Raw genomic sequence first — 22,468 nt, forward strand, 5'->3', positions numbered from 1 at the left:
TTGCGGTTGCCCTTCAAGGATTTGTTTAGGAAGAATCTGAGTGTCTTCATCAGGGCCGGAGTTAATTTCGACATCAGCACTACGAATCAGAAGAGTCAAAGAAACTCTAAACCATGCTAACAAGGAGGAACAGGGTGTCATGCTTCCCAGTGGGCTTGGTATACCAACAACAAAACAGGTAATCGGACTTATAAGAATAAGGCTCAGAAATAAACCCTACCTGCAGGGTAGAGATTAAGAAACTCAGTGGCGTGTTCATTGTGCTGCCACAACCCATATCAGCCTTCTTTTTTAGGGGGTGACAAAAAACAACAACAATAATAATAATAAATAATAATAATCAATGAATCAATCAATGTTTATTATAGTGCCTAGGAACAACCTTGCTGTCTGGGTACTGGCACACTGGATGGAAATGAATACATAAAACACACAAATACAGAAGAGCAATGCACTGTATACAGTAACTGAATATAACCATACACGACATACACTGAGCTGAATGATAACAAAATACAATTTGTATGTCTTGTGTAGAATGAAAAGAAATTGCAGTAATGTAAAAAAATATATATAATAGTAATAAAAACTGAAAGCAGTGGATTTCTGATTTTAACAACTAACAACACAGAACGCATCGGCATGGCTACCATGGCGGTACTGCCACCAAATCGGCCATCCAACGAAGTACAAATGAATAAATTCCTCACATTTGTGGGCGGAGTGAATGGCAAAGGAACTACTCAACAGATGCCTAAATGCTTCCACAGTTCCATGGCGTTAATCCCGTTGCATCTTTCCCTCGCCTTACGCTTCATTCTTTCGCGTTGCTCGGGCTTGAAGTAGTTTTTCCAGTCACCGACCATTCCTTTGCGCACAAACTCCCCGGCGTGCGGCTTTTTCAATAGATCCCCCGCTGCCTCCTGGAAGAGGGCAGCCCACCTGGGCATCTCATCGACGGGTATCTTCGTCGTCACCTGTCTCTGATGGTCTCTCTCGCGCCGAAACAACTCCCGCACGTTGGCCACACTGGTCGCGTCAAGGATCCTCTCCATGGCATCGGGATCCTGCCGCAAGTTATCTCCGTACCGACTCCCCAAGAAGTCGGCAAGCTTCTGCACCCAAAACCGGGTGTCCTGCTTCAGGTCTTCGTAAGTCATGAACAGGACGTTGGGTTCGTCCCGATGAGGGTACCAGGAGAGAAGATTGTCGAAGTAGTCGCCGAATTCCACTTCGCCACGCATGAACTGCTCGAAGAACTGTTCAAACGTTCCGTCTTCGAACTGGTAGAGCGGGAAGAGCTTGTAGTGGTTGTAGAAGGACACGCAACAGTCGTACGGGTTCCGAGCGACGTAAATGTACTTGGCCTGCTTGGAGACGCGGTCCTGGTCGTACAGCATGTGGGTTTTGATGGCGCTGCCTGGCCGAGGCAGGTCGGCAAGACCTTCTACACCCACCCTCTCCAGAAAGGGCATTCTGGTCACGAAATCCTCGATGGACTCCACGGGTGCACCGTTGGTGTAGATCTGGTAGAGGATGCACTGCATCCAAGTCGTGCCGCATTTCGGGTATGTGACGATGAAGACGTCTTCCGGCTGGTGTTTGTAGGAGAGCGCCTCCCGAAGAATCTCGTCCGGAAAGTGGGTTGCCGTGTAGTAGCTTCCAACGCTGCGGTACTTTAGCGTTGACTTTACCTGCACGCAGGACATCGCGTGTGAGCGGAAATAATTATTACTACTCTAGACGCGGATCTACTACCCAGCATTTAGTTTTGCGACTCAAGGACAGGTCTTTGGTACTTCACGTCAGGTAAGTGTCCGCTGCATGAAATGTCTGTGCATCTGTTTAGAGGGGAACGCTGCACACTCTTGCACGCCGGCAAAAAAGAAAGCGTCAAAATAAAAAGGGCAAGTGTTCTTTTTTTGTCAACGTGTCGAGTGAACAAATAACGTATTGCCATAACGAGCGGAGTTTCATTGCAGCTGCTGACAAAAAATTACACAATTACAAAACTAGACTTGTGCGCCGGATATATGTGAGCGACACGCATACAGGCACAACTTCATGCACCTGTACCCAAACCTATGGAGGGGACACTTTACAATGATAACGCCGGTGCTCACGAGACAAGTGAGCCAAAAAACAACATAATGATGACGTTAAAGTTTTGTGACAAATGATCAATGACTCTCAGTGTGTTTCGCTATGTTGGCGTTACAAAATTTGTATATATATGTACTAAAAAAAATAATAATAATAAACGAAGCGCATCCAAACTCTTTTCAACGGTGTTTTTAGCATACATGTTTCAGAGGCTCGCTCTTATGGCTTTTAGCTGTGACGTCACGAGTGGGATTATCAATCGCCGGCGGAGTTCGATGGTGGGCAAAAAAGGCATGGCCGCGAAACTCGTATAATCACGCGTCCTAAACCGACGCCGTCGAAGGTGACAGTCTAACGTTCCTCTTTATTTCATGAATGAAAGTAGAATCTACACCCTAAAAAAAAGTCTGCACGTCTACTTCCACACACAACACTCGGAGAGCCAATCAGCGCGACTTACGGAGGCAGCTCAGCGAATGACGATGCCGAAACATATGTTTAGACAAAAAAAAAAAAAAAAAAAAAAAAAAACGCACTCTGAGTTGTGACATTAAAGGGAAGATGGGGCACTTCTAGATTTGAGAAAAAACGCTTGAATTGCGTTCATTTGGCCTTTAGAATAACAGATATCAAAATTATATTTCAATGCGACGCGCCGGAGAGCCATAAGAGCAATTTGAAAATAGGGCTGAAGCCCCGCCTCCCTAGCCTTGGCAAGCCAAAAGATCCGTCGATGACGTCACGGACAGCGACTGTCTTTTGCGTTTTTCTCCCGTTTAACAATACTTACGCGGCAAATGGTTTTGGTATTCGGGTTCACGAGGTAAAAATACACTAGAATTCACTTCTAACTCATTTTTTTCAAGAAGCTCCGTAGCTTCCCTTTAAAGCAATGCAAGCGTGACGTTTTGCATTGCTTAATGTCACAACTCAGACTCCGTTTTTTGGTCTAAACAGATGTTTCGGCATCGTAATTCGCTGAGCTGCCTCCGTGAGTTGCGCTGATTGGTTCTCCGAGTGTTGTGCGGGAAAGTAGACGCGCAGACATTTTTTAGAGTGTATCGCACTCAGGATGTCACAGTGAGCGTTTAGCCAATCGTGGGCCGCAGCGGCGCTCTTGGTCGCGCACGTCACCGTTGCGGTCATTGTCCACAGCGCATGCTCAGAACCATGGTCACAGACAGCTGAAGAAACGAAGGGCCTGGCTTATTATGTTCCTGCTTCGTGATTGGTTCTTCCGGCGTTCTTATCGGCCGATATCGGATTCTGATTGGCTGCGGAGTAATAATGAGATGCTCGGGTGACCACCGCTTCCGCTCATCGTCTACTAAGCATAGGTCGGCATTTTAGAGCCCCTTCATTCACCATCACATCACAAACAAACTCACGTCTCCAAATTCATTCGCATTCACGTCACAAGGTACTCTGACCTCCCAAATTCGTAGCCCTTCACATCGCGGTGTTGAACCGCGCCAAAACTTCATCCCCTTCACATCACGGCTTTCAAACTCCGCCGAGAATTCATCCCCTTCACATCATGTCGTTCAACCGCGCCAAGAATTCATCCCCATCACATCACCGCCGCCTCCAAGTTCACTGAATCATTCACCATCACATCACCAATTCACGAAGTAATTCACCATCACCCTGAATTCATCAGAATTCACCATCGTGAATTCACCATCACATCATGAATTAGTCCGAATTCACCATCACTTCACGAAGTCATCTGAATTCACCATCACTTCACGAAGTTATTCACCATCACGGTCAACACGAATTCACCGGAATTCACCATCACATCATGAATTCCGCATGACTCATGAAGTCATTCAGGTTCATCCTGACTAAATTTGACTTCACGGCTGGTAGCCCTTCACGAGTTCGCAGTTCTCGTAGAATAGGACTGTGGCGCCATTTTGTGTCAGCCACTTAAAACCAGGACCTGACTCGACAAAAGGCCACCGCGCTGAGGCGCGCACGGCTACGCAGCGAGGCTGATGCCCAAACCGCTAAAGTCACATGGGTCCCTGTCGTTTGCGGTGAAGGATGAAAACAACCAGCAAGCAAGCAAGCGCCTGCGTAACATGTTTTCCGCCTATTCTGAATTCATAACCGTACTCACTATGACGTCGAGAATTAAGTTTACGGTATTACTTCCCATCACGAACTTGTCAAGTTCAAGAGCCACTCACCTCACAGATTCATCATGTTCACCAGCCATTCACCATCACGTCACGAATTCATTGAGTCATTCACATCACAATGAATTCTTCACGAAGTCATTCGCAATCACAACTCATCATGAGTTCATTCAAATTCACGAAGTCATTCATTATCACATCACGACTTCATTCAACACCACATCAGGAATTCATTCAAATTCACGAAGTCATTCACCATCACATCACGACTTCATTTACCATCACATCACGAATTCATTCAAATTCACGAAGTCATTCACCATCACATCACGACATCACGACTTCATTCACCATCACATCACGAATTCATTCAAATTCACGAAGTCATTCACCATCACATCACGAATTCATTCAAATTCACAAAGTCATTCACCATCACATCATGATTTTTTTCAATTTCAAGAATTCATTCAGGGCCATTCAGATTCACGCCGTGAATGTGAATGAAGGTGAATGAGCGAGTTCATGAATGAATTTGCCGAGGTATGCTACTAAGAGCCATCCTGATTGGGTAGATAGAATGCACGCCGAACGTGCACAAACGTGCTGTTCTTTATACTTCCAATAGAGCCACAGATATTCACGAATATTTATTCAGCGTGAGGCAGTCCGCCAAGTAATGCGACACGCTACTTCACCAAAATACTGTAAAAAAAAAAAAATACGCCGAAGAACACAAGGATGGAGACAGGCTACATGTCGTTAAAGGCGTTCCCCATTTTAAGATTAACCGTCTCGCCAAACTAACCAGTACACCTTCACTAATGTGTGAAAGGTAATATGGATAGTGCGGTACCACTATATAGAGTGTTTTCACTGACGCAATTTTGTCCTCCATTTTGTTGTTGTGAGCTGTTTGGCGTGTGACTTACATGACCCTATAAATGTGTAAAGCACAGAAGTTTATAAGTCCTACCACGCTGACATCTCCTCAACAGGTTTCGATGTAATCCATCATATTAGTAAATTTGTTTGAAAAAAAAAAAAACGAGCAACAAAATGGCGATTTGACGTCATGTGAAAACTCCCTATACCAAAGCGCGGCTGAGCTGCGGTGACTTTGCTGTCGGCATAGCCCAGGCGCACAGACGTTTCACTTCTCGGGAATCCGACTCCGGCACACGCGCAGTGCCCAGGTATGGGCAAACGCTGACCTGTTTGTAAACTGGACAGGTATACCGCGTGACATCATTTATGACATTGTAGAGACCGTCGCGTGCATGTAAGTTTCACTTGCTTCAAGTGGTACGAGGGGAACTATTTTTTTGTTTTGTCCCATCCTACGTCTATTTATGCTCCAGTGTCACGTAGATTTTTTATTTTTTTTTTATTTTTAGTTTTATCGTTCTACCGCTCAACGCGGTTCATGACGGAGAGCAATTTACCGTGAACTTAATTTTTTTTCCTGAGGTATGCACACGCGCGCGTGCCGACCTCGAAATGACTTCTGCAACGTCACGTCCGGAGTAGATGACAGTTTCATTGTAGGCGGCAGCTGTGAAACGTTTCCACTGCGAATGTTTTAATCAAAATTTCGAATTGAAATTGTGCATTCAAATCTTTGTTCATAAACAACTCAGTCTTTATCAGACACGTACACGTTACCCAAAAAAGTAACTAAATATCATTACTCGTTACTTTCTCAAAAAGGAACTAAATACGTCACTCGTTATCGATTCTCATAAGGAACGCCTTTTTTACCTCGAATGTAACGATATACTTTTCTCGTTACTTTGACGACCAAATGCACAACTACTTTTGTTTAGAGGTTTATTGTTTTTCTGTCAGTAGTCGAGCTGCCTCTCCAAGTTTTCGTCGGTTATGTTTGCTCGCTTACTTGAGCATACATATCCGGCGACGCTATAGTCGTTCTACTGACGCGCTTGAAGGAATGACAGTGTTTTGCTTCAGGAAGAGCTGGTGAATCTGGCATTCCGCTCTCTCTTTTGTTCTCTCTGCTTCTAAAGTTTAAAGTTGACAATGGGTGCTGTGCCTTCTCGTGTTGGCAACCTCCGCGTTTACATTCGGTCTGTACACGATTCTAGAAGGTTCTCATCCCACTCGAAATTAGTTAAAAGAGGAATAGTTAATTTGTGTTCTACGAACGCCCTCAAAAGGTCTTGCCACCATGCAATGTCCTCGAGACTGATTGAGCAAAACGAACGCTTGCAGCGTGCCGGGTTTCCAAAGGCTGTGATTGTATCTGTAGCAAAGGCGTCCTTAAGAAAATAAGAAAGAACGTTAGCGCGCGCCCAGAGGCAGGTCAAGGTAAAAGTTGTTTACTCTGCACCCGAAAAGCTCGCAAGTATGTGCAAGCTGTACCGACGGGCTGCCCAATCAAGCACAGAAGTCCGTTTGTCGCGTGCACGGAAGGGCTGGTGGTGTGGCAAGATTTATATGTCGGCCAGGCAGGCAGATGTTTAAAAGTACGGGGTGTCCAAACAGGATACTACAAAACGCACGACTCCGACAAATCGTGCGGCGCTCCGCTTCCGGTCGCCGGGGAGAAATTTCCCCCCGTCAAATGTGCCCCTCGCTCGCCACGGCAGCCTTGCTCTGCTCATCAGATCGGTCCGTAGAGCCACACGCACGCTCTGTTGGCTGTCGGTCAATCGCTCAAGGGTCTCCGCCGCTTTGGAAGTCCCGAAAACCGGAAAGGGTAGACTCGAGTGTGAGGTCTGTGGATTGGATCAGATTCCCGTGGCTCTTGTTCCCAACGTACCTCGTGTAAACAAACAGACCGGGTTGGTTTGGAGTTTAATAAAATAAATGATATATTCTCATAATCCACGAACGTGGATGTTGTCGAAGAAAGCTGAGCCGGGGCTGCCGAAACGCGCGCTTCGACGCTGGAATCTCCCAAATCCACCTGAAGCCGGACCTCTTTGGCCTTCCTACCGAGGTGACGGCAAGGCAGGAAGCAAGCAAAGACAGGCATGAGGCACGCCATTGGCAGGCGGCGTGGGACCTCGAGTCTGACGAGATCCGACGTCAAAGAAAAGTGGAGGAGGCGATTGTCCGAACAGACATGCTATGGGCGACTGCCGGACGGTTTAATGTTGATGATTTTTGCAGGAGTCGTAAAATACATGGAAAATGGAATCCCAGCCTGCTTTCGTTAGCAATCTCCAGTTCTGGCGAGAAGATAACGCGGCATCGATCACTTTTACGCCCGCTTGGTCTGCTTCCACAGCAGCCTACTTCATCCGGAGCCGTTCCAAAAGTCCGTTTAGTAGCGACTCCGACGGAGTCGTGGAGCCACAACTTAAGGCGTCCAATGAAGCGATAGATGATGCAGTCGTCCGCGAAGAGCCGCATGCGTGAGAAAATAGTAGTTTGCAAATCCTCAATAAAAATTAGAAAAAAGTGATGGACCAAGAGCACTGCTGTTACAATGATAGCTGAAGAAGATATACACACGCTGTAAAATGTACCCACTAAAATAAACTACTGATAATTGCCGGTGTAAAATATATTGTGCGGCTTCCGCGGTAAAGCAAACCCCCCCCCCCCGCCCCCCCCCCCCTCCCCCCCCCCCCCTTCGGGAAAATGGAAAGTCTACGCCGCTGTGTGTCATTGTCATGACTGCGGGTGCAAACCATTATTTGCTGCTTCTACTGTCCTGAGGCTTTCGAATTAAATCAGTTGAAAGTTAGTGCTCTGTGGTGTCTGTTCTTCCATGCCCCTATCTGAGCAATCATGCTTTCTCACGCCATCTATGCGGTGACCCTGGAACTGCATTTCGCAAGAGCGAAAGCTTCGCGGGATTTCCGAGGTCAAATGAGCGTAATACCTATTAAGAAAGGCTCGTTTATAACGTTGACAAAAGCTTTTCGAGCCAAGAAAAAAAGGATAATGCGCGAGAGAAATAAAAAAAAATATGCCGGACCGCCAAGTTTACACTGCTACCCACTAGAACGGGCCTTTAGGCTTGATTCACATTGTGCGATTTCGCTTGCGATTTCACAGTTGCGATGTCGCACGTGTGGCACAAAAAGCCTGGGGGACGTTGCGGTGCACGGTGCCGCAGCTGCGAATTCGCGAGCAAAATCGCACCATGTGAATCAGTCTTTACGATGATTGGCCATTTCGTTCGCTGCGGAGTGACAATCGGATGAAAGGGACAGGTAACGTCATGCCCTGCAATTCTTAAAATGTCGGCGACTACAGAGAGTCATTTTCGTCCGATGAAGATGTCAGAGCAGCGTTTGACACCCTCTAGAAGAACCCATTTCCGTTACTTTACGGCTCGTTTCAGTTTTTTTTTTTTTTTTCAAATCATCGAACATGCCTGCAATACGGACAGAGGTAGAAGAACCAAGCTTACCTGAGTGCCATTCATGCTTGAAGAGCTTTTGCGTATCCGTACAATAATTTTTTTTTGAGCTATTGAATGCTAGGCTCGCTGCAACGTTTATGCATCAATTAAAATACCGAGTTAGTTCTGTTAAAAAGTCAAACTTTTTTTTTTTTTTTTTTTTTGCTGTGTGTTGCGCAGAAAGGAGTTAGCAGACGCTCAGTCCGGTATACGATGTGCGACGCTTCGTCTGCGAGCGCCCGATTATATGCGCCAATTCGTGTTTTCGGCGGCCTCTCAGACTTGTGCAAGCGAAACTATCTCCGCAGCGCCCTTGAAGGCAGCGATGGCCATCTCGAGTCTACGCCGCAACCTCGGGATTATAAAACCCTATCCCGGACGTTGGTTTTTACCTCCTGAAAAACAACAACAAACAAACGTGGACTCGTAGACTTGGCAAATTTATTGAGCTGCGTCGCCGGAGAGCGCTAGAAAGATCAAAAGATATTGAGCGCTTACTCCTCTACTCGGCTACTTTCTTGGCATCAAAAGTCCATTGTCACCGCGCGGAAACCGCGTGGCCGTGCTTGTATGTGCTGGAGCCCTTGACTGGCGCTCCGACTCGATGAAATCCGAGGTCTGACCGACTGGCCTCACGTGGCCTCTTTCCGTCGTTTATAGAGGCCCCAATAAACGTGTCCAGCCGAGGCAAGCCCACAGCTGGTCATTCCGCTGTAAAGTGATTGCGTTGCGCGTTTGTGTGCGCAGCGGGAAGTCCGCCAGTCCCGATATGGCGTCTGGTGCCTCCGTTGTAGCAAAATTTAGTCAGTGCCGTACCCTACCCCCAGGACCGGATTAAGAGATTTCGTTGACCCTGGGCTAATGCTGGCCAGGGCCCCGAAATTAGCGATAATGATGATGATGATCATGATGATGACGACAGTGATGATTATTATGATAAGGTTGGTCAAAAATGAAAAGTTTCAGTAAAAGAAGAAAAAGATACTTTATTAAAACGTCCACGCTTCGAATGCCTAGAAATGTGCTAAGTTAGCGCGATATCTTTTTACAATATTTACAATGAAATTTCTAACTATACAATATATGCATACAATTTGTATCATACAGAATACATTCTATGTGTCCATTTTACTGTTTTTATGCATTCCGAGGAAATTATAATCCATAGGGAAACCTGCAGAGCTGAGCCAACCCCCGCAGTATGCGGGAAGAACTCGGCAATTTACGAGGTCAAAAATATAGAGACATAAGAATAGAGTCTTTGATATGACATGGAGCATGACGTACGTTCCACATACTTACAAGTCCCACGTCATTGATTTTATAATTTTTACATTTTTGGTTCACCGAGTTCCCCTCGTAGATAGCAGCCATTGACTTTCCCAGTGTTCTGTGGGAAAGTAAACGCACGGGCACTTTTACGAATGAGGAAAAGCGGGAGTAGAGAGAAAGTTTGTCACAGACGTTTCAAATGCAGTCAAACAAAATGGGAACAACGCACAAAGTACAGAAATATAAACAGACATTTCGTTAAAGCGGCACCTTTCTACTCTTCCAGCTTGAAAATTAAGATAGTGTTTCATCGAAAGATATCTCACGCAAAAGGTCCCTTTCGGTGGACAAGATGGCGAGAGAATTCATCTTTACCTCGCCGAGAGTGGAGCGAAAGCAATTTTTGAAAAGGATCGTTCTCTCTCGCAGTTCGATACGGGGATAGGTATATTCTAAGAGCAATGGAAAGGTTGGGCAAAACGCTTTCAATGTCTCTCTCCGGCAACATTTTCAAAAGTCCTCGAGCACTTTAGTCTTCACGAGTGCAACTCCGCAGATAATGTGAGAACTGAGGGACTTCAGTTGAAAAAATCGGCTCAAGCTCGTTCCTGTAAATCTCCGCTAGCCTATCAGCTTGCTTGATTAGTAGGTGGTCGCTTCGATTGTTCGTAAGAAGCGTTAAAAAGCGAAATTTTCGGCAAATGTCAATGCACGCAGCTTTCCGAGCATGCAATGCTGAGCTCAGATTGTCAAGAATTATGTAAAACGTATCTGTCTTGAACCTTTTGCTGCCGCGAGTCCTGTCCTCCGCCTCTACTGTTGTGAATTGCCCTGAAGGGTCTTGAGTTTGTTTACATTGATAACACTGCTCTACGCTCAGTCCTCTAGCCCTCTCGTCGAAAGCTTCAAATTTAGGCCGGAGGGAATTCACGAAGCCGTCAAGTGGAGTTCAACAAGTCAGGAGCTGCTGAGAGGTCTAAACCAGGTCTTTGAAGTACGACACTGGTCTCGTCAAGCCGCTCCAGAATATCTATCCACAGTGTTGCCATTAACGCGGTTTCAAGCTTAGACAACTTATTGAGAAGAGACTCTGCTTCAATACGAATATCACAGGTCTCATCTTCATCATTCGTCATGCTACACAGACAATTACGGATTCGTTCGAAATACCTACAATTTCTTTGCAGGAATCGGCACGCCTTGACCATCTAGTGTCAGACAAGCATTTCAGGACAAAGGGCTTCTGTCCTTGTTCAAGGCTCTTCATAAAATATCTCCAGAGCTTTGGCGAGGTAGAAAATAGCAAGTACAGCTTCTAAGTTAGTCTGAAAAACTTCACTGCCTCTACAAAGCAATCAACACTACAATGACCCGAGCAAGGAACATGAACAGCTAGTGGGTTCTTTTTTTTTTTATCTGGGCTTGGAGTTGTACCTCCCCGACATGTTACTGGCTCTCTTATAAGACTGACACTGCGTCAAGGAGAGAGAGTACTGCTGCAGACAGGTACTGACCCGTGTACGGTTTAATTGGAACACACCCGATGAACCTTTCATGAACAATACCCATTAAACAGTATCGAAGCACAACAGACAGCTAGCCAACATGGGTAATGTTAGGGTAGAATCAACAATCAAAGAGTATAGTATTCGGCACGTTGCATCTCCTCGACAATTCGCTTTCGTACGGTCTGTGCCATCAAGCCAACCAACTTATCACGAGTGAACTTCGAGAGATACGACCAGTGACCCCTACCCTTGTTGCCATGGTGGGCAATGTGATCTCTGAGAAAGGGGTCAGAACACCTCGTTTCCCCTCAATGGCTATCCTCGCTCAGCAAGCAGTCTGATGACTGCTACGACTTGCTTCAGTACTTCTTTCCAATAAAAGGTGTCTGGATTACAAAATGCCGAACTAACTCTTTGTTCATTCTGGCACAAGCGCTAGAGCGAGCTAGCCACGCAACGACGGCATATTCCGGTGGTCTACGCTGTTTTCATGAGGTCTTGCTTTGTCTTCCGCCCTTTTTCCAGTCGTAAAACCCGTCAGTCGCAAAAGGACTGACACTATTTGGAACCGCGAACAATTTGCACGTGAAACAAAACACAGACTTTTTCGACTGGGAGTACATGGGCCAGTGTCGCTGTACATCTCCCCATTAACAGCCTTTCTTTTACGAAAAGTTCAGGAGATATAGATATTGTTTCTGGCTCGTCTACTGTATCTCGGAGGAAGGATAATTTTCCGATCTATTTCGAAAGCCTCTTGCGGTCACTTCTCGATATACAGGGTTCAAAATTTGTCGGGTACAGCGGCAGGCCACTTAGCTGGACCACTTTCAACAATGATGGGCTCGAGGGGCTGTGGAGACAATTCTACAGAGTGTCTCAGATAGCGGCCAGACTCTTTAAATCGACCGCAAAAATCGGTTTCTTTACCTATCGCTCTACGATTTTGTGCAGCGTTGGCCACAGGTGGTGCTTTTTTTTTTCTATAAAGTTTGTAAAGAGCGAACTTACCTGAAGAAAAAGTAATAAAAGAAAATAAAGGCTTTAAGGGGTACTCTTGCGAAATCTTTATGGTCTCCGATTTGCCTGAAAATTTTCTAAACACACCAACGAACATCGCTAAAATAGTATCCCAAATATTAGGTCGAAATATTTTTTTTCTCGCGAAGTTATTGAATTTACAAATTTGGTCCTCACCGTGCTTTTCAAACTTTCAGTTTGAAAAGCACGGTGAGAACGGGCAACAATGAAAAAGTGACGTCATGGAGGGCAGGGGTTCGCTCTTTGGACTAGAACTTGTTCCTAACTGATTCGAAGCAGTTTCATGGTGTCAAATGAACGCTTTGGAAGCTCGCTCCAGTCCCCGCGCTCCAGCACGGAACGAATGATTGGCATATTCTATTTTTTAGACTGCTTGCTCGACTGGCAAGCCTGCCCGCCACTGACGTCACGGCACTGAAAAGTGCGGGTATATTTGAATGTTGCTTTTTGCGTCATTTTCATTTGCCGATTTCACAATAACTATCATGAATTTCGCGGTACTAAATAGCACACCAGAAAGGGTTAAAGTCCGGGGAGTCAGAAAATATAGATAGTTGAGGGAGCTCAAAAAGATCGCTAAAGTACCCCTTTAACTTCCATGGAAACGCAAAGAAGCCACCGGACTTCAACAAAAGGGCGTAGTTTGGCACGGGAGACAAGAGATGGCGCAAGCGGTCGCGACGCCTAAATCACTAAACAATATTTCATAGCGACGCCAACTGCCGAGGCAGCGCGATGGTTTCCGGGACTTGGCGGGAAAAGCAGGTGCGAAAGGCTCTGCCTTGCTGCGCCTATTTGTTGTGTTTGTAAAGGAAGCACAAGATGAAAGACAACTTACCGGCACAATCGGACGGCGGTGTCGTAGTGACCGGCGCGACCGGCATTTCAATCGCGAGGTTGGGCAAGCGCCTTGTTTTTGATGCTCTTCTTCGTCTTTATCTTGGAATCTCCAAAATGCCTCGAGCAGACGATGGAGGAATCGTAAGGGGCAAAAAGCTGCTCGATCTTGAACTGGGCAAATTTTAACGGGGCTACAATAAACAAACGACTCACGGTCACCGCACGGCCGCCATTACCGGCGCCGATGTTTGTTTACCCCAAGCCTCCCCCCGACATGTGCGAGGGCAGAGCTTAGTCGGAATCATCATTAACTTCCTCTCCCGCCTTCGCGCCTCCTTTCCCATGTGCAGAACACTAGAATGATTTGTAAGCAGTGATAGAGTGCAGGCGAGCTGGTAATTAATCGACATCTTGTAAATCCTGAGATGGGGAACGATAAAAAAACGGACGAACACAACAAAATCTCGATCGCAACATTTTCATCACTCTTTACAGATAACTCGGAAACAGCCACCAAAGCTTTCTCATTAAAAATACCATCTGGGGGCACAGCAAACAAGCTATTCTTGTCAGTCTGGAGCAGGGTCAAAGAATTATCTCTCAACTCCCTTTTCAAAGCCGACACTCTCCTGAAATTTCTTTGCTCAACCGGGAAGGACGAATCTACCAGGACACTCGGCTTGCTCAAGGATTGATTTACAAAAGTAAATCAATCCTCTTCGGCTCGCAAGCTTTCGTTCCTTGTGGGCTGCCAAGAAAAGAGAGGTCTTGAAGAAATAAGACTCGACGAAGAAAAGGTCAGTTTTATCGGCTTTTGGGGAACGTTTTTTTCAATCCTGAAATTGTAGTGTCTCAGAGTTCTCAAGCAATTTTAACTGAAGGTCCCAAGTTTTGCCTGAATGTGAAACCTTCACGGTTTGATTTGTGCATGCTATTAGTACCAAAAATTCCTACCCCGGAGGATAGAACGACTTTTGTAAATCAATCCTTGAGCAAGCTGAGTGTTCTGGTAGATTCGTCCTTCCCGGTTCAGCAAAGAAATTTCAGGAGACTGTCGGCTTTGAAAAGGGAGTTGAGAGATAATTCTTTGACCCTGCTCCAGACTGACAAGAGTGGCTTGTTTGCTGTGCTCCCGGATGGTATTTTTAATGACAAAGCTTTGGTGGCTGTTTCTGAGTTATTTGTAAAGAGTGGTGAAAATGTTGCGGATCAAAATTTTGTTGTGTTTTTTTTTTAAATTGTTTCCCATCTTAGGGTTTACAAGATGACGAAAATGACTTCGTAAAACTGTCGCGTCTAAAGGGCCTCCATACGAAGAAAGCGTTTTCATCTTCCGTCTGGTTTCAATTAGGATAGACGTCAACAAGACCACCAAGGAGACGACAGGTCTGTCTCCTTCACCACGGACCGTTGGAGGTCCCGTCCCGTTTCCTCTCAAAAACACGTGTTTGCAGGCATTACTCTCCGCTACTTCGTCCAGCCCTAGCCTGACAGTGCGGTGAGAACTACGTGCGCGTTGGACCAGTCAAACGTCGTGTTTACGCCACGTGATCAAGCTCTCACTCATGCCCACGCGCAGAAAGGGGGGACCAGGTGATATGAGGCAGCTGACTGGTGCGGACAGCGCGTAGCTGCCCCCTGCACTGTCAGCTTAGGGGGGAACGGAGAATGGTACGCACCAGCCTGTGTAGGTCTCAGCGAAACCACGACTTTTTATCTCTCTTTTTATTTTAAAAGGGGTGGAAATTCCCTTTTATATGCAAAAAAAAAAAGAAAAGAAAAAAGAAGAAAAATGCCGCTTTCAAAAGAAAGCAAAGCACCCTGGGGGCCGGCCAGCCACCCGTCAGAAGAGTCGGATCTCTCTTCACCCCGAATGTTTTACTTAGGGTGCCTAAGCAGTAGTAAGAGTAAACAATCTTTATTTGCAGCCGTCCCTCAGACAGCGGCCCCGAAACCCCTTGGGTCCCGGTGGCATCCTCAAGCCTAGCTAGAGCGCGCCTTCGGTTTCACTTGCAGTGCCATCATCTTTGCCACGCCTCTCCGAATGCTGCTGAAATATTTCCCAAAATATTTTAATGCGAAATCTTTTTTTTTTATTTCAGTATTGCTTTAAAAAAAATTACTGTACCTTTTTTTTTTTCCGGTTTACGCATGGGCTTAGGGCTGCAGCCCCCTTAGCCCGTACCTTAATCCGGCCCTGGCCACTCTGCCCGTTTCGATACGGGCAGGAGTGGGGAATGAAGGATTCCAGGATTCTGCAGCGCGAGCTTCCGCTCCGCGCGCTCCGCGCTTCGGTGCGTTCACACATTCGGTAGAAACCATAGCCTCCTCCATGTAGAAACACAATGGGTTCCCCATAGCAGCTTCGGGCATCGAACTCGCATGCCCAGTGCGACGCCCCAAGCTGGTCGGGGTACCCGAAGCGTTGTCCCCCCCCCTATTTTAGAACTCTATATTTGGGAGTTTTCGTGAACCGCGTTTCCCTTTCCGCTAAGCCCTGCGCGCCGATGGTCTTCACTGTAGAGTTCCGGGTATCGTAGAGGGTTGCGAAGAGCGTTGCGGGACTGCCAGAACGATCTACGAAAATTCTCTAATAAAGGCCACCGATCTCCTGAGAACAGAGGGTTTTAGCAGATCGTTTCTCCGATCCCCGGTAACGGTACGATCTATCCGCAAAGGCGGCGGCCGAAATCGGGTATCGTTGTCGGAGTCGTCGGAACGATCGACTGAAACACTCTTTTACAACGTTAATAACAAGAACCCAGTAAAAACTGTTCCATAAATAGTCCCACATATTTCGAACCCGCACTTGTTTTTCTTTTTTCTTTTGTTCTTTTAGGGCGGCTTCGTGTACGAATGCACCCTAGTTTTTCTGAGCCGCAGTAGTTGCAGCTGCGGCCGTGCGTGTTCGCTCGCTTAGCGAAGCCAGTAGACGGGTTTCTGGAACGCGCACAGTACCTATCACGTGTAACGTGAGGTTGTAGGCCCATTCGTCATAGGGCAACTGGTAACAGGCCCGTTCATCACAGCGGAACATTCGCCATGGGGCCACCCGGACGACCTACCACACAATAGTTGAAAAATGAATGAGTGCGCAGGCCAGCTGGTGGAAGTTGATCATGATGTAGAATACCCGAGACTGTGGTAAAAGTTGGGAAACTTGGTGGAAGAAAAAAGACAGGGGAAAAGAACGTCTCAAACTCAGCTCCACAACCTAATCACCGGCCACGGACGTCAAAAGGTCCAACCTTTGTTATACAATCCTACCCACACCGGTCTTCACCTCAACCGTAAACGGTGACCTCAATCCCAAACTGAGAACTTGGGACCTTAAACAAAACAAACACAACAAAACAAACACACCGACCCACTTCGTTTCCTGCCGGAGTCTGAAAGGGCTGTGCCTTATTTAAACGAGAACCGATATGCCCCCCAACTGAACCCTTGCCCGCAAAATGACTCATTGCACATTCACTTACAAGTGTAAAAAAAAAAAAAAAAAGAAACAAATTGACAAAAACATTACATTTTAAGAAACTCTTGGAACTACTTCCGATTTGCATTGAAGCATGGATTTGATTAGAACTGTCTCTCTTATGAGCCTCCTAGTGTTGTTGCGCTCTCTGTGCACAATGTCAGTCTGCGACCAAAGTGCCGTACAATCGTAGCACTCACTGATCTGTTTAGCAATCTCTGAATAGACTACTTCCATAAAGCCCTGCATGCAACACGGCGCGCGTTGCACTCTGGGAACTAGTTGGCCAAGGAGGAGGGTGGCATGGTTTCGGTTTCGATCGACACGTCGACAAGAGATTGTTTTCTGGTCCCGAGAGCATCATTTGTGGTCTCTAAACTAGCCTAAATGGCCAGACCTCGAAGCTTTAGCACAAGCCCGAGAAGTATAGCTTGTCTTAACACATGCTTGTTGTATTTTTGTACTTGAGCCTTCCTGTTAGCGCTCCAATCGAGGTATGTGGACGAGCCAGTGCTGGGAGTCTCGACGCTGCGAAGCTCGGGTGCTCGGGGATCTTGCTTGTGTACGAATCAACAAGCTGTAGCAAATAATAAGTATGCATATATCGAGCTCGCGCCTTTACATTAGTGTTGTTGATCAGGAAGTTTGTTTGCTTCGTGCGTCCACAGACGAAATATTTCTTTTTGCAATTACTGTTTTTCTTAATGTGCCTGATTGTGCGAGGTAAAACTCGGAGGTGCCATTGAAAAGCTCAATTTTAACACACTTCTTATCTCTTATCTGTACTGACACGCAGCACTGCACGAAGTGAAGTCCCCACCCGCTTGCATTTCACTAATATTCAACATCGCGTATGCGCATAAAGTTATCCTGAAATCATATAGGCACATTCGCGCATACAGACCGTTTTAAGAATGCAAAAGTCGAGCACTTGTGTGAAGAATGTCGCACCGTTCGCCGGAAGTGCGTCAGACGGGCATGAACCGCTATGCGCACCGCATTGGGGTTCATGCCCGTCCGGCGCACGGTGCGACATTCTTCAGACAAGTGCTCGAACGAATTCAAAGCGCATTTGACGGTTGGTAATGGCCATGATATTTGTTATGTGTTTGCTTTCTCTCTGACCGAGTATGCCGAGATAATTTCAGACACCGTTCCCGGCACAGATCTCGGGCGTCAGTAAAAGCTCGTCCAAAAAGGCTAAGCGAGGAGTAGGGGACGCTTGTTAGGGCCTCCGTCGTAGCTAACCGATCTCAGCGTTTGCGAAAAGTTAACCTTCTATCAGCATTAAATTTGAGTGGGAGATATATGATGACACGAGGAAGGCATCATAGTAACTTTTGTGCAGTAGTGAGGTCGAATTTATTGCCTTTCCTTAAAAGTTCATGCGTAAACGCTGGCCTCAACTTTGATACCCTGTGAGGATGCGGCTTGCTTTTTGCCCAGTGAAGTAACAAGAAGCGGACGTTTGGCAAACAAAATGCGTGTAAGGCTCCAGACGAACAAATTTCAGTTGTAGTTCACTGGTACTAGACGGGATTACTGACATTGAGCTCAAAGATGCACTCGTGGGGTGAGGTGACTAAGCCACGACTTACTACATTCGCATACGCACGCACAATATCCGGTGTTTCGGGAACCAAGGAAAGTGCCCCGGTCTTCGTTTTGTGTCGCTCGAGAATGAGTGTATTGTATGTTCGTGAAAAGTCAGATAATCGAAAACGCAAGCAGCGCGTTCGGTCGCGGCGTGATAGCATGAGATGAAGCTGCTCAGTCAAAACCGAAACTGAGTGGCCAACTAGTTCGCAGAGTGCACTGCGTGGTATTTCGCCGCGATGGGGCGCGTCGGTTTTGGAAGAAGTCCATTGGGTGCAACGCAATAGTTACAAGATAAGTCTTTTTGTCCGAACAATCCGAAACGTTAAGACCCCCCCCCCCCCCCCCCCCAAATACAAAAAAAAAAAGCTTGCTTTTTTTTTTTTGCCAGGGAAGGCCAGAGGGCGTGACAGTGACCTTAGCGATCCCCTTCTCTATTTTGCGGAGTCTGCAAAGTTAAAGGCCGCTGTACAAACGGGACGTTCTGCAGGGAAGAACCTTCTCTCCCGAAGCTGGAGACGGGGAGGGAAAGGGCCAGCGTTGGGTGGAAAGGGCGTCTAGAGAATGGGATTAGCCTCGGGGCGAGCCATCCTCTCGAGAGGGAGTGGGGACGGAACATAGCTGCCGTTGGGGTTCCGGCTAGAAGGTGGAAGATAAGCTTGTCAAACGGCGACCTCGGATGCGAGGACGGACACGTCAGAGAATTTGAAAATAGCTGCTTGATTAGCTGGACGACCCAGTGCGGTCTACTGGCTCTAGAAGGTGACTCGGATGAAGAAAACTCGTTTTGCTCCAAAACTCTAAAAGCATTCTGGAACGTGAACTCTTGCCACAAATAAAAATAACACATACATGAAAAACTACGAAGGCACCTAAGCTTTCTCCTATGATGTGAAAATGCGCGAGCATTACAGGCAGAGTTATGTTGGCGCAACTTGCAATAAAGAAAGAAAAAAAAAAAGTTATGTCCGCGCAACTAGGCGCAACGAATAGCGCGCTAGTTTCACGATCAAGAGGGCCTAGCTTCGAAACCGGGCAGGGGATGATTTTTTCTCGTGTTCTTTTTTTATTTCGTTTATTTTTTTTTTGTTCGGTCACGTGACAATAAAAATAACATGAACAGAATTTTTTTTTGGCCACGTCGACAGAGATTTTTTTAATTATTATTACTTCTCCTTTTCTTCTGTCTTTTTTTTTCCTTTTTTTTTCGGTTTACGCTCCCTTTTGCAAAGCTCTTTGCACCTATTTCGCGTTACATTAGCGTTAGCCAAATCATTTTATTTATGGCAGGGAATTCTGCCGTACGTATCTTATGTTACTATTACCAACCCTGGCTTACAACACGCATAGAGAATTTCGTCCGGCAACCAGTTTGGGAATGACGAGGCCAAATTTGTGTTATAATTTTTTTGAGGTATGAGCATAATTTCGGCCTCGTTATCCGTCGGTCTCTATGATTGGCTCTTCAATTATCTTTTGGGAAGGCAGACGACTGGCATTTTTAGTGTGCACGTGTGTCGACCAGAGTGAACATTGCTGAAGCGCCTCTAGTGTGATTTTGGCCGTAAATAACTGGAGGCCCCGGGCAAACCCACCCGGGGCCTCCAAAAGTATCTACCTTTCTCGTTTCATAGAGAGCTATGAAAGGGACGAATCCCAGCCGAGTCAAACTAGAGGCTTGCAAACGCAATCGTGTTGACAATAGCTCCAAGGAGTTTGTATGACTCTCTCTGGCAGTATGCAGAGGGTAAAGGCATGGAGGTAATATATGCTTTCGCCTGTCACCTCGCAAACGGTTGGGTATTGGCTGCAGAGATCCATTTCGCTTTGTTTTATTACCGGGATTATAGCTTGATTTCTGTGTTCCTAATTTCACAGACAGAACGAAATCGCTTTTCTCGTGTGGCGTCACGGCGGTGAGACAGAAATGAATCAGTGTACCGGAATTCGACGCTTGTGCTCGTTCTATAGCGCTTCTAAAAACCGTGTGATCACTCACGGCTGTCCAGTTAACGTCAACAATGCATAAACTGCAGTTACTTGTACTCATATTGCATCGCGAGGGAACGACTACGACTGGCTAAACAGGAATAGGGAGAATGGGTGCGTGTGATTTGTTGAAGTTCGAATCAACATATCAAGCTTCAACGAATGCGATAGTATTGCATTCACTAAACCAGCTATATGAGTTTTCAGACGGTATATACCTTCCAAGTATGCGATTCGTGTTCTGCCAGTGGTGCCTCAGCTAAATTAAAAAAAGCAAAATCCACGTTAAAAAAAAAAAAAAAATGTTTACGGTGACTCGAGCCGCTCCCGCGCCGAATCATGTTTCACGTAAGCGTAATCTTGGGGTCGATGCACGACGAGTTGTCTTCAATCATAAAAATAGTTTGATTACGATTATTGGCAGCGCTAAGAATTTGAAAGCCAAGCAGTGAAGACAACGGTGTTCTAAGAAATATTATATACATTTTATTTTACACTGTTTGACTACGCTGCCGTCGTTATGTTCTTGAATTATTGGCTAGCTTGTGGCGGACAGGGAAGTCTTGCAGGACCATATGATAGGACCTACACTAAACCTGCCGCACTTCAAAAAATGTTAGTCCAATGCATACAAGCTTGTTCAAGGCGGACGGAGCGTTGCGCATCCGGCAAAGCGCATACGATCGCTGCCCGCGGCGTTTTTTTTTTTTTTTTTAGCAGCGAAATAATTTTTAGTCACGCAGCAGGCCCCCTTTTCGGCGGGTTAAGGGGAGATGCGGGTCGAAAATATGTTGTTTCTGCCGAAATTTTCATTTTTCTATTTCATTAGTTTTATAAATCCGCGTACCTTTTAGTTTCATAAAGAAAAAAAATTATTCAGAAATTCGGTCTAGAAGTTATAAAAAAATGTATTTGAACGCCCTGCCGCGTCAAAACAAATTGCACATGTTGGCGCATGCTAGCCGTTTTCAAACCCGCGCCCCTTCGAACATCGGCAACGGCCGCCTTTGCAGGTGCTTCGATAAAGATAATCGAGTCTTCTTCTTTCTGGTGACTCCTCCCTTAGTTTCGTAATCAAGCTAGAAATAATAAAAAAAAGCAATTTCCACCTGCTTATGACACTTCCAGTTGACTTTTAAAAAGCCACGTGATGTGAATGCGGAGCGGCCATTCGCCGCCGCCCGGACCTGTCGTGCAGTGAAGCCCGCACATCGCTTGGTGCCGCGTCGCGTCGCCATTTTCTCGAACAAGAACCATCTCTTCCGTTCGCTATTCGAGGGTTCCCATTATGAGTGGTGTTGCAAAGCGCGACTTTCGTCGCCGCAAGAGTACGACTATGCGTGCATTCAAGGGGAAACGCAAACAGAAGCGAAAGAACGCAAAAAGCACGGCCGCCCCATTGCGCCAGCAGAATGGCGACGCGCTTTCGAGCATCGCAAGCACCGGCCAGTCAAGCTCGTCTGATTTCGTCACTGACGCTTCTAACTTTGTTAGTGCGTCGGAAAAGAAGCTGCAAACGTTTCAAGATGATACAGCGAGGAGTGGACGCGGCGCAAGCGCTGTAATCTGCCAAGTTGGAATTCTTACGCAACTCGTAAGCGGCGCGGTGTGCGGGGCGTGTGGGACTTCCGAACTCGCTGTTGTGGAGGCCGTGGACCAGCGCAAGGGTCTCGCTTCCCTTCTTGAGCTGAAGTGCATGAACGATGGATGCCCTGCGGACGTTGTTTCTGCTGCATACTCGTCACATCGTGCCGCCTCCGCCGCCAGCCGCGACAATCGTGGCCCGGAACAACACAAGGGAAGTGCCCGCGACAGTTTCGCTATCAACATCATAGCTGTGCTTGCTGCGCGCACGATAGGCGTCGGACATGACCAACTCTCAAGGTTTTGTGCCATTCTTGGATTGCCCAAAGCACTTCATCACAAGACCTTCCACGGCATATCAAAGAAAGTGCATATCGCGGCCACTAAAGCAGTTTCAGACAACCTTGTAGAAGCAAGGCGGGTAACTGCGCTTGAGGCGGGTCAGACCGACGTCGCTGTGATGTTCGACGGCACTTGGCAAAAGCGTGGACACAAGAGCCACAACGGAGTGGGCACTGCCATTTCTATCGACACAGGC

The 22,468-nt window shown here is 46.6% G+C and overlaps 1 protein-coding gene across 1 annotated transcript; it reads right to left on the bottom strand.

Annotated features, from left to right (window-relative positions):
- Window positions 1-742: 742 nt before the first annotated feature.
- LOC120844510 (sulfotransferase ssu-1-like) lies at window positions 743-1,709 on the bottom strand. The gene has a single exon (XM_040216313.3). The coding sequence runs from the start codon at window positions 1,707-1,709 to the stop codon at window positions 744-746; it is 966 nt and encodes a 321-aa protein (XP_040072247.1). The 3' UTR covers window position 743.
- Window positions 1,710-22,468: the final 20,759 nt, after the last annotated feature.

Source organism: Ixodes scapularis, unplaced genomic scaffold (genome assembly GCF_016920785.2).
Source record: "Ixodes scapularis isolate PalLabHiFi unplaced genomic scaffold, ASM1692078v2 PGA_scaffold4__175_contigs__length_147842914, whole genome shotgun sequence".
NCBI classification, from domain to species: domain Eukaryota; kingdom Metazoa; phylum Arthropoda; class Arachnida; order Ixodida; family Ixodidae; genus Ixodes; species Ixodes scapularis.

Excerpts from the sequence above, each read along its gene's own strand:
- LOC120844510 (XM_040216313.3), bottom strand. The coding sequence starts at position 1,709 with ATGTCCTGCGTGCAGGTAAAGTCAACGCTAAAGTACCGCAGCGTTGGA.